We start from the raw sequence: 12,037 nt of genomic DNA, 5'->3' as shown, positions 1-12,037 counted from the left end.
ATGCCATTGTGGGGCAAAAGTCATCGCACTGGCCTCTGATTCCAGATGCTATCAACTGTTAGTGGGCAGGACTATTGTTCAAGATGACAGGCCATAGTGCCTTTCCAGAATTTTATTTATTTATTTGCCGGTCTAGGGATGGAACCCAGAGGCATTAGTCCTCTGAGCTACACCCCTTCAAACAGGGTCACACTGAGTTACAAAGGGCCTCACTAAGTAGCTGAGGCTGTCCGTGAACCATGATCCTCTGGTCTCAGCCTCCTGAATGCTGGGATTACAAGTGTGTGCCACCACGCCCAGCTCTAAACTCCTTTCTATGGTCGATAAAAAGGCATTCAGTTGTGTGTGGTGGTGCACACTTGTGATCTCAGTACTTCTGAGGCTGAGACAGGAGGACCTAGGTTTATGGCCTATTTCAGCTACTCAATGAGTCCCTCCACAGTTTAGTTAGACCCTGTTTCAAAATAAAGAATAGAGCCATAAGTGGTGGTGCACGCTTGTAATCCTAGTATTTGGGAGGCTGATTCAGGAGGATCATAGGTTCAAAGCTGGCCTCAGCAATTTAGTGAGGCTGTGAGTAACTTTAGTGAGATCCTGTTTCCAAATAATAAAAAGGGCTGGAGGTAAACCGGGCGTGTTTGTAATCCCAGCATTTGGGAAGTTGAAACAGGAGGATAGTGGTTTGTGGACAGCCTCAGCTACTTAGTGAGGCCCTTTGCAACTCAGTGACACCCTGTTTCAAAACATTAAGAATAGCCAGGCGTAGTGGCGCACACTTGTAATCCCAGCATTTGGGAGGTTGAAACAGGAGGATTGCGGTTCACAGACAGCCTCAGCTACTTAGGCCCTTTGCAACTCAGTGAGACCGTGTTTCAAAATAAAGACTAAAAAATAGGTCTGGGGCTATAGCTTGGAGGTAGAATGCCTCTGGGTTCCATCCCCAGTAATAATAATAATAAAAAAAAGTAGGTCTGGGAAGCCGGGCGGGTGTGGTGGCACAGGCTTGTAATCCCAGAGTTTGGGAGGCTGAGACAGGAGAATGGCACAGGTTCAAAGCCAGCCTCAGCTACTTAGTGAGGCTCTTGGCAACTTAGTGAGACCGTTTCCAAATAAAGTATAAAATAGGTCTGGGTAGCCAGGTGTGGTGGTGCATGCTTGTAATCCCAGCGCTTGGGAGGCTGAGACAGGAGGATCACACAGTTTCGAAGCCAGCCTCAGCTAGTGAGGTTCTCAGCAATTTAGTGAGACCCTGTTTCCAAATGAAATATAAAATAGGTCTGGGAATATAGCCCAGAGGTAGAGAAGCCCCTGGGTTTTATCCCCAGTGTTACACACGCAAAAAAAAAAAGGGCTTGGGATGTAACTTGGAGTTAGGATGCCTCTGGGTTCCATTCCCAGTACTGCAAAAAAAAAAAAGAAAAAAAAAAAAGAGAGGGGTGGGGGAGAGAGAGCGAGCGCGAGGGCGAGCAGGCATTCAATGTCAGTATTCAAGGAATCTGGGTGACATTTACATCCATCCGGATACCTGAGTAACACTGATCAGGTCTTGGACATTTTAATCTGTACTTGAAGATGTCCATCCACCCTAGGTCAAAGATCCTGCCCTACTTTTTTTTTTTTTTTTTTTTTTGTGGTGCTGGGGATGGAACCCAAGGACATTCTACCTCCGAGCTACACCCCAGCCCTATTTTGTATTCTTTATTTTGAAACAGGGTCTTACTGAGTTAGAAAGGGTCTAAGTTAGCTTAGGCTGTCCATGAACCACGCTACTCCTGTCTCAGCCTCCTAAATGCTGGGATTACAAGCATGTCACCACGCCCAGCTCTGCCCTACTTCTAAATGTAGGAGCCAAGCAGGAATGTTTCCGATCTCAGACATTTTCCACCCTTTCATTTATTATTTATTCATTTATTTATTTTTTGCGGGTCTGGGGAATGAACCCCAGGGGCATTTGACCTCCGAGCTACACCCCCTGCCCTATTTTTTATTTTTTATTTTGAAACTGGGTCTCACTGAATTGCAGAGGGCCTCACTAAGTAGCTGAGGCTGTCCGCGAACTGCGATCCTCACGAATGCTGGGATTACAAGCGTGCACCACCAAGCCCGACTCCCAGCCCTATTTTTTATTCTTTATTTTGAAAAAAGAGTCTCATTAAGTTGTGGAGGGCCTAAGAAGCTGTGGCTGTCCGTGAACTGCGATTCTCCTGTCTCAGCCTCCCAAATGCTGGGATTACAAGCGTGGGCCACCAAGCCCGGCTGTCCACCCTCCTTTCAGTGTTTGCCTTTCTGTAGCTAGAAAACCTCGTTTCTACTGAGAGGCCTGGTGGGAAGGCCTTAGCCACTTGGGGGTGGCAGTGTCTGCAAGGCTAAAGAGCCAATGAGATGGAGAGTATTGTTTAGGATGGACTTGGCTGCTCTCCAGCTATGAAAAAAGGTTAAGGTCATTTGGGGGGTGGGGAGGGAGGAGCCTGGGAAAAGAATACTAGCCACACCCCTGGGTTTTCTACTGGCAAGGTTTTATTTACTTCTCAAAGCAAATTACTCACAGCTCAGTGGTTAGCAGTTCTCTTCGTCTGTGGTAACTCCAGTCAGAAACTGGAGACCAGCTAAGGCTTTCCCTGCATTGCAGGAGTACAGATGAAAGGAACCCAGGAAACCCAACTCCTAGGTAATGCTCCACTGCAGCCCAGAAATGCACTTTCTACATTAGAAAACGGAGCGCGAGAAACCCAGAGAAAAAATAGCCGTTAGCAATATTGCTTACCAAAGTGTCGATATGAAAAGCTTCCCATTTAATTTTTTCCCCCAAAAGGCCGGGCAAAGCACCTTGGTTGACACAGGTTTTTCTCTCAACAGAGATATACTAATTATTCACTCCTGTCCCTGACCTAAATATTAACAGCCATACTTATTTATTGTGGTACTGGGAATGGAACCCAGGAGCTTTCTAAGTCTGGGATACACCCCAGCCCTATTTTATAATTTATTTGAAAACAGGGTCTCACTGAGTTGCTGAGAGCCTTACTAAGTAGCTGAGGCTGGCTTCGAACCTGTGTGATCCTCCTGTCTCAGCCTCCCAAGCGCTGGGATTATAAAATGTGCACCACCATGGCCGGCTTCATACTTTTTTTTTTTGTAGAGGGTTGGTATTGAGTATTGAACCCAGGGACATTCTACCTTTGAGCTATATCCCCAATATTTTTTTTTTTTTTGGTGGTACTGGGGGTGGAACCCAGGGGATTTCTACCTCCGAACTATACTTCCAGACCCATTTTATATTTTATTTGGAAGCAGGGTCTAAGTTGCTGAGAGCCTCACTAAGTAGCTGAGGCTGGCTTCAAACCTGGGAGATCCTCCTGTCTCAGCCTCCTAAGGGAGGGGATTACAAACGTGCACCACCACGCCCAGCTATTCCCAATACTTTTTTGTGGTACTAAAATTGAACCTAAGGGGATTCTACCTCTGAGTTACACCCTCCAACCCTATTTTTTAAATTTAATTTAAAAATTTTATTTTGTGGGTCTGGGGATGGAACACAGGGGCATTCTACCTCTGAGCTACACCCCCTGCCCTATTTTTAATTTGATTAATTTATTTATTGGTGGTACTGGGGATGGAACCCAGGGGCTTTCTACCTCTGGGCTATACTCCCAGACCTATTTTATATATATATATATATATATTTTTGGTGGTACTGGGGTTCCTGGAAGCCCTTCTACCTCCGGGCTACACTCCCAGACCTATTTTTACATTTTATATTTGGAAACAGGGTCTCCTAAGCCAGCGCGCATGGCTGGCTTCGAACCTACGCGATCCTCCTGTCTCTGCCTCCCAAGCGCGGGGATTACAAGCGTGCGCCACCACGCCCGGCCTATTTTTTATATTTTATTTGGAAACAGGGTCTCACTAAGTTGCAGAGCGCCTCACTAAGTAGCTGCGGCTGGCTTTGAACTTGTGTGATCCTCCTGTCTCAGCCCGCCAAGCGCGGGGATTACAAGCATGCGCCACGATTTTTTTTTTTAATTATATTTTGAGGTACTGGGTTGGAACCCAGGTGCATTTTACCTCCAAGGTACACCCTCAACCCTATTTTTATTATTTTATTTTTAATTTTTTTGCAGGTCTGGGGATGGAACCCAGGGGCACTTGACCTCCAAATTATACCCCTTCCCCTATTTTTTATTCTTTATTTTGAAACAGGGTCTCATTAGGTTGCGAAGGGCCTCACTAAATAGCTGAGGCTATCCACAAACCGCGATCCTCCTGTCTCAGTCTCCCAAATGCTGGGATTACAAGCGTGTGCCACCATGCCCAGATTTTATTTTTTAATTTTATTTTTGAAACAGGGTCTCACTAAGTACCAGAAAGCCTCACTAAGTAGCTGAGGCTGGCCACAAAACTGTGATCCTCCTGTCTGAGCCTCCCAAGCACTGGGCAAGTGTGTACCACCAAGTCTGGCTTTAAACCCACTTTATATGAAGAGGCTAGCATGTTTTTTTGTGCCTGGAGTTTTCTTTACACTTAAAAATGTGCAGGTTAGGGTTGCAATATAGAAAAAAAAAAAAAAAAAAAAAGACAGGGTCCAGGATGCCACCATTAGGGGAAAGAGCACACTAAGGGACATCTGAGAGAAGGGGCTGGTATACCACCCCCAGAGCTTTTAAATAGTCTGAAAACAATAAAAAGTTTCACAAAAGTCTTACCAAGATTTAATGTACATTTATTCTTAACACGTGGAACATATAGTATAAAGATTTCATACTGAATAAATGATATTCATTAAGCCAAAAAAGGAAAAAAAGGAGGAATTTACATCAAGTTTTAGCTACATTGTTGAAATACAAATATGCAGATTTTATCACTGAAAAAATCTCAATTGTGTTTCTTCATCCAGAACTTCAATTGAACCTAGAACTTTTTCACACCTCGATTAGAAAGAAAACAAAACAAAACAAAAACCCAGAAAAAAATAAACTATAAGTTGATTGGCTGCTGAGACAGCAAGGACTTTTTACAGAGACCTGTACAGCATTGCACCGACAGGGGCAATGTCTGGCAAGAGATTAAATAGCTGTGTCTCGCTTTGTGCAGGTCACCAACTTGTTAACTCGTCATACTATAAATGGGTAGCTGGGAAGGGGACCAAACTGTGGGGATCCAAGGGTATGTGCAATGTACAACGTCATATATATACACACGTGGCAGCGCAGCCGCTGCAGCTAAAGGTTAAAACCAGTTCTAAGAGGTGATCTCAGGGTTATTCATACAATCAAGGAGGAGAGAAAGAGGTCAGGGTGTTGTAGGTTCACACATGATACTTTGGGGGAAAAGCCTTTTTTTTTTCTCCTCAACGTTTAACTAAAAACATTTTTAAAAACTACAGCTTGCTGCTGACCCAGCGTCTTCTCTCGTTTCCATGTGAGACATTATTATTACAGTATGTTTACAGTATCAGGTGTACAGTACAGTACATGAAAGGGTCTACACTCTACTGCACAGGCCTCTCCAGTGAACAGGGTCTGCTCACAACTGCGAACTTCTTGGCTCCTGCGAGATTGTGAATGTACAACGATAAACCACACACAGTTCAGCAGTCACCTTTTTGTCCTTCAGAGGTTTTTTTTTTGTATTTTTTTTCCTTTTTTTTTTTTACCATTAAAAACAGTTATGAAATGTGGCATCCCGTTGATGCAAGGACCGGGAAAGCCATTTTTATTTTGTTTTTTGTATTTTTTTCCCCAAACTCACTGTAAACAACAGTAACTTTGGTTAAAATAAAAAAGTCTTCTATGTAGGCAGAGCTTTGTCTTTTCAAATAGGGTGGGGTCCTGAGGGGAGTAAGGTGAGGACAGGAACAGAAAGGTATGGGGGGGCAGGGAAGAAACAGGAGAGACTTTTTCCCAAGGGAGAAGCTGGACAGCACAGGGTAAACTGGATTCTGAGGTGGTTTTGCATAAATAAAGGGCAACAGTCAGTTTCTAAGTTCTCCACACACGCACACACACACAGGGGGGAGGTGTCCCACGGCTGTCATGACTGGCCAATCAAAAACAGTACATCACAAATGACTTGTGAAACCAGCGAGTTCATCAACGGTGACACTGAGATGTCCAGCAGCCGTGACTCGTACAGAGTGAACTCTGAGTGGTTCTCGTCCACCTTGGCCAGGGCGAGCAGTGCACGGGCAGCCCGCCGCATCATGTCCACACTAGTTGGCTCAAAGGGCGGGTTCTGCATGTGGAGGAGGCTGGCTTGGCTCTGCTGGAACTGCGTGGCAGCAAGGCTGTCCTCGAGGAAGCCCAGGAGGTTGCCGATGCTGCCCTTTTGCACTGCGATGGCACGGGCTGCCAGGCTGTCGCCCTGAGCCAGGTTGGCCAGCAGTACCACGGCCATCTCCCGGCACACCGGGTTCTTTCGGTCACTGAGGAAGCGCACCATGGTGCTATACAACTTCTCCAGGCGGCTGAAAGGGGGCGTGGCCAGGATCAGGTCCACATTGTTGTCCTGGATGCTGAGTTTGCTGAGGGTTTCCAAGACCAGTCTCTGGGGAGAGAGGACGGCATTGGGGCCCAGGGTAGAGAAAGGGTCCTGGGCTTCAGCGGAAGGGCAAACTGCCCAGTGTAGGAGTCCATCCAGGACAGGCAGGCAAATGCTCTCAGGGTACGGGGAGAGGTCCAACTGCCCCGAGATGTTGGCGAGTGTGACCAAGGTGTTCTCCCGGAGCATCTCCAAGCAGTCCCACCACCACTCCACTTTGTCGCAGCTCACCCCTTGGTCCTGCTCCTCCTCCTTCTCGTAAGTCAGTGGTGCCTGCTTCCGTTCTGGGTGCTTGTGATGCAGCAGGATCAGCTTGCCCAGGATAAGCAGCAGCCCTGGGTGTTTAGACATCTCAAAATCGTTGCCTGGCACAAAGGACAGGCTTCGGATGGTATTGGAAACACAGACACAGCGCTTGGCAAGAGAATCCTGCCAGTCTAGGAGAGTACACAGCGGGGTCTCGTCCTTACTGTGGGGCTCATCCTCCAGGATCTTGATGTTCCGGTGGCTCTGTGCCGGGCTAATACCAAATGGAAACTTGCTGCTCTCCTTGGTGGCCTCTGCAGTCTTGGCTCCCTCCTCAGCCAGTGTGCTAGACCGGGTCGACAACATGTCATCCATAGTGGCTGTGATCCGTTTTTCTGGAGGGCCATCTGGTGGAGGTCCCTCTTGTTCTGTTGTCCCTGGTGTACCCTCGACTGTTGTGACCTGTTTCCGCAGTGCTGTTGGGCAGGGCGCATGAGGCCGGGAAGGCAGCAGCTCTGTCTTGCTCTCAAAGTGGGTCTGGATGTGCTCAGTGGTGTCCCCCCCACCAATCCGCCAGTGCAGCAGGCCACTGTCAAACTCCTGTACACGCCCAAGCTTATCTGAGCAGTCCAGCACAAATGGATCATTCTTCTGCACGACCTTCACTGGAAGCTTGTCAAACTTACTGATCAGCTTCTCCTCACTATTCTCTGTAGCTGGCTTGTCCTTGCCCAAAAAGGCCATCTCCTCGTCATTTTCCACTACTTCTTCCTCTTCTTCTTCCTCTAGTTTAGGATCTAGAAGTTCTTCTTCTTCCTCCGCCTCCGTGGGAGCTGGACTAGACACCTTGCTAAATCTCCCAGGGTCCAGTAGTGTTCTCTGTCCTGGGTCACCCACTTCATACTCCTTTAAAATGCCAAAGATCTCAATCAGGCACCGTCGGAAGTATTCCACGAGGAGCTCGAGCAACCCTGGGAGCTGAAAGAGAAAGAGCAAGAAGTAAATTAAGGGAGCAAAGGAGCCCAACAAGAGAATTCTTGAGTTGTCAGACCTCCCAAGTTCTACCCAGCCCCTCCCCCTTTTCTGTGGTACTAGAGGTTGAACCCACGGACATTGTACCTGTGAGCCACCCCCTCAGCTCTACTTTATTTTTTAGTTTGAAACGAGGTCTCACTAAATTACCGAGGCTGACTCTGAACCTGCAATCCTCCTGTCCCAACATCCTAAGTCCTGATTACAGGTGTGCGCCACCACGCCGGGCTCCCCTTCCTCGTCAGGCCCCTGCATCACTTGGAGAGGCAGCTGTTCCTTTCTCAAAAGTTTCTATACAGCCAATCACTCGTTTTCATCTTTCCTACATCTGGCACAAAGTTCTTCCTCTTGCCCAAGTAACTGCCACACAAATCTGCCCAACCGAATAAACATGAACCACAGCTCTTCACCTTGCCCACCAGTGCCACCCACCTCTCAGCCTCCTCTTTCACACCAGTCTACTTTTCTTTACTGTGCCAACTTCCTACCTGCTGGCTCCTGCCATTATCCTTTTAGGATACTTTCTATATCCCACTGCCAAGTAGGGCCCAAGTGTAAGCAGGGCTGGAGGTCCCCTTCCAAAATCAGCTAAGAGAAGGGAATGCAGTGTGCACGGGTGGCCATCTGCTCTCTTCTCCAAGCTTCCCAACTTGGATCCTACACAGGCCAGGTACCACTAAAAGAAAACACTAGTCTCTAGTCAAAAGTAATCTTTGGCTAAATAGGATAGCAGAATGGAAACAAACAAAAACAAAAACAAAAAAAGAATTTTAGAATTAGCAAGTCCAACCCTTGAATTCTAGCTTTCCCAATAACTACCTATGTGAAAAGATGGAAATTTCTAAACTTTACAGGGTGGTTCTGAGGTCTGAATGGAATATCTCAAATGCTTGGCATATAGAAATTGCTTGATCAAAATTTGTTCTTTTACTTTCTCAGAGAAGGCAATATTATATAGTAGGTTTAAAACCAGGAAGACTCAGGCTGGGCGTGGTGACACACACTTGTAATCCCAGCATTCGGGAGGCTGAGACCGGAGGATCGCGGTTTGCGAACAGCCTCAGCTACTTAGTGAGGCCCTCTGCAACTTAGTGAGACCCGGTTTCAAAATAAAGAATAAAAAATAGGGCAGGGGGTGTGGCTCAGAGGTTGAATGCCCCAGGATTCTATCCCCAGACCCGAGAAACAAACAAACAAACAAACAAACAAACAAACAAAAACAGGAAGACAATAAGACTGAGCTATTTACTCATCTTTAACAGCTCTAACTCCCATCTCTGAAAGCTGTTGTGAGGGTGATGTGAAACAAGAGTTAAAGATCTGGCACCAAGTGAAAGCATAGTAGGTGATAACAATGCCCTCTGGCCAGCTACTCGGTCAGCAGGCATGACCCACAGATGATCAAAACAAAGTAGGACGCTACAATTTTTTGAAATTTCTCAGCTACAGGGAAAATTCAAAGTATACACTCTGTGGAGGGTAGGGCTAGAGAAAAAAAAAAAAGAGATCCCCAGGGAAACTGGGACCAACACAGTCCCTCTCCTACTCAGAGTAGAAAGTAGTGGTAAGAAGGGGGAGGGGATGCTCTTGTTACAAAGACCACAGGCTCATTTTTGTGTGTGTGTGTGCGGGTGTGGGGATGGAACCCAAGGGCATTTGACCTCCGAGCTACACCCCCTTCCCTATTTTTTATTCTTTATTTTGAAACAGGGTCTCACTAAGTTGCAGAGGGCCTCACTAAGTAGCTGAGGCTGTCCACGAACCACGATCCTTCGGTCTCAGCCTTCCAAATGCTGGGATTACAAGCGTGTGCCACCACACCTGGCTGCACGTTCTTCTTGGTCTAGAAAATATAGTGTCCAGCTGGGTGTATTGGTGCACACTTGTAATCCCAGTACTCGGGAGGCTGAGACAGGAGGATCTTAGGTTAGCAGCCAGCCTCAGCAACTTGGTAAGACCCTGTCTCAAAGAATAAAATAGGACTGAGGGTAGAGCTCAGAGGTAGAATGCCTATGGGTTCAATCACCATTAACACACACACACACACACACACACACACACACACACACACACACACACACAGAAAAGAAAATACAGTGTCATTGCTGACATCAATAGAATCCCCTCCCCTGCAAGGGTACTGAAGATTGAATCAGGGGTGTTCTACCATTAAGCTACACTCCCAGCCCTATTTTTTAAAATTCGGAAACAGTCTAAGTTGCTGAGAATGGCTATAAGCCTGCAATCCTCCCATCTCAGCCTCCCAAGTACTGAGACTATAGGTGTACACCATCACACCTGCTTTTTATTTGAGACAGGATCTTGCTAAATTGCCAAGGCTGGGACTATAGGCATGTACTACACAGCAAAGAATCTGCATTTCTTACCAATACCAAGTTTCTCCCAAAAAAATTCTCTGAGTCAATCCTGTACAATAGTATCAACATGATATTTGACACAAGTTATTACTGCCCTCAATATCCTGGGCCTATGCCCAGTGGCAAGAGAAGCAAAGTACTGGTGTGAAAAATATCTGAGAGAGAGAGAAAAGACTGTCGGTTGAGGAAGGCTTCATTCCCAATGTCGCTTTAGTATCCTCTAATCAAGATGATCCCAGGCCCTCCCAATCTTCCCCAGGAACCTGTACTCACCTGACTGAGGTTGAAGGTCATAATGCTGTTGTCATCATATAGCAGGATGTTAATGGTGTCTAATGCCCACGTGCTCTCTGCCAGGAGCCCAGACTTGAGGGACATCATTACCCGCCATGCCTCCGGGGTTCCTGAAATAAACCTCCATGTCGTCCATCTACCAAGCCCAGGTTGGCTGGAGGTACCCCCAGGGCTGCCCCATCAGTCAGGCTGAAGACAACACAAGGTGGAAGGCAGCTCCTATCTGGAGATGACACGCACACCTGCCCTCATGGCTCCTAAGCTCTCTAGGACCTCACTGCGTGGCAGTGACTTCAAGAAAAACCTGAGACCAGCTTATTTCTTCCTCCCTCAAAGTCCTTTGGCTCTATTTTAGACAACACCAGACCAGACTTAACCTCCAGAATATCAGAATGGAGGGAACAAGATGAAAAGGGGTAGAGTAAGCAATTTAGCCAGGGTGGTCTCCTTACCAATGTCTTTCATTGTGAGCCGCCTTCTCTGCTTCAACACAGGCTGTGTGGCTTCAACAGAGCCAGGTGGGAAGGTGATATCCCGCCGGATCATGGGGGGCTGCACAGGGGCAGGTGCTATGTGCGAGGCAGGTACTGGTGGGCCTGCCTTCTGCATTTTCATCCCAGAGTGCAGGAATGGAGACTTGCTAGGAGAGGTGCGGTTCTCCATTGGCCGGGGCAGGGGCGCGGGGCTGGATACCTGAGGAATGTGATTCTGCATGCTTGGTGGGGGCTGGTAGTTAGATGGAGGGGGTCTTGTCATGGGAGGGACGGGGGCAGAGGGACCATATGGAGGTTGGCGCGTGCCATGGGAAGGCCATGGACCTTCATGGTTGGCCCTCTGATCCGTGTGCAGCATTTCATCTGTTCGGTTCACACCATGGTATGCAGGACCCTGGGGGGTAGTGCCCGTGCTCTGCCTGTTGGCATAATTATAGGTCATGTCATTACGCCCTTGCCACATGGTGCCTTGCTGAGCAACCTCAGCTGATGCCTGTATTGGGCCGCCCATCATTTGAGGTGGCATGTTCTGCTGGGCATTGGAGCCAGGAGGTGCAGAGACACGGTCTCGGCCAAACTGGAATGGAAATTGGTTCTGCGGGCCGCCAGCGGGCCGACGCTCAGTAGCAGCAGTGGCAGCAGCAGGATAGGCATTGCCATACTGGTTGTACACATCTTGCTGAGGAGAAGGCTGGGCAGCTTGCTGCTGGCTGGCAGACTGGGACTGGGCTGGGGGCAACTGCTGCTGGTGAGGCTGCCCCTGCCCAGTGCTGTATGGCACACTGTACATCTCTCCTTCATGCCGCTTGGCAGGAGGGCCATATGTGCCATCCATTGGCCGCTTGTAATTCTAAGACAGAGACAAGCAGAAGAAAGGTAAATACTCTGCACTCAGGGACCTAAAACCCACAGATGCCCAGATGGCTACAACCAGACACTTGCTTGTTCTACTTCTGCTCCTCTGGAAGAGAGAACACAGATTCCAAGAGAACAAAGGAATCGCTTTCGCGAATTATCTTTCTGTTTCCCAGAACAACCACTATTTTCTCTTCCTCT

At 47.7% G+C, this 12,037-nt stretch overlaps 1 protein-coding gene across 3 annotated transcripts in view; it reads right to left on the bottom strand.

Annotated features, from left to right (window-relative positions):
- Positions 1 to 6,030: 6,030 nt before the first annotated feature.
- Positions 6,031 to 12,037, bottom strand: part of ARID1A (AT-rich interaction domain 1A) — a gene marked incomplete at both ends in the record, with an annotated part of 104,666 nt that continues 98,659 nt past the window's right edge. For 2 of the 3 annotated variants that reach the window (XM_080691922.1, XM_080691923.1), the window contains 3 exons: positions 6,031 to 7,761; positions 10,467 to 10,597; positions 10,940 to 11,831. In XM_080691922.1, the coding sequence (XP_080548048.1) occupies positions 6,031 to 7,761; positions 10,467 to 10,597; positions 10,940 to 11,831 (2,754 nt within the window). The remainder of the gene's footprint in view (positions 7,762 to 10,466; positions 10,598 to 10,939; positions 11,832 to 12,037) is intronic. The other variant, XM_080691924.1, reaches the window with a different exon arrangement.

This window comes from Muscardinus avellanarius (genome assembly GCF_963383645.1).
Source record: "Muscardinus avellanarius genome assembly, chromosome: 3".
In the NCBI taxonomy this organism is placed as follows: domain Eukaryota; kingdom Metazoa; phylum Chordata; class Mammalia; order Rodentia; family Gliridae; genus Muscardinus; species Muscardinus avellanarius.
Note: the sequence above shows the minus strand (reverse complement) of the source record. Positions and strands in the feature narration are given on the sequence as shown.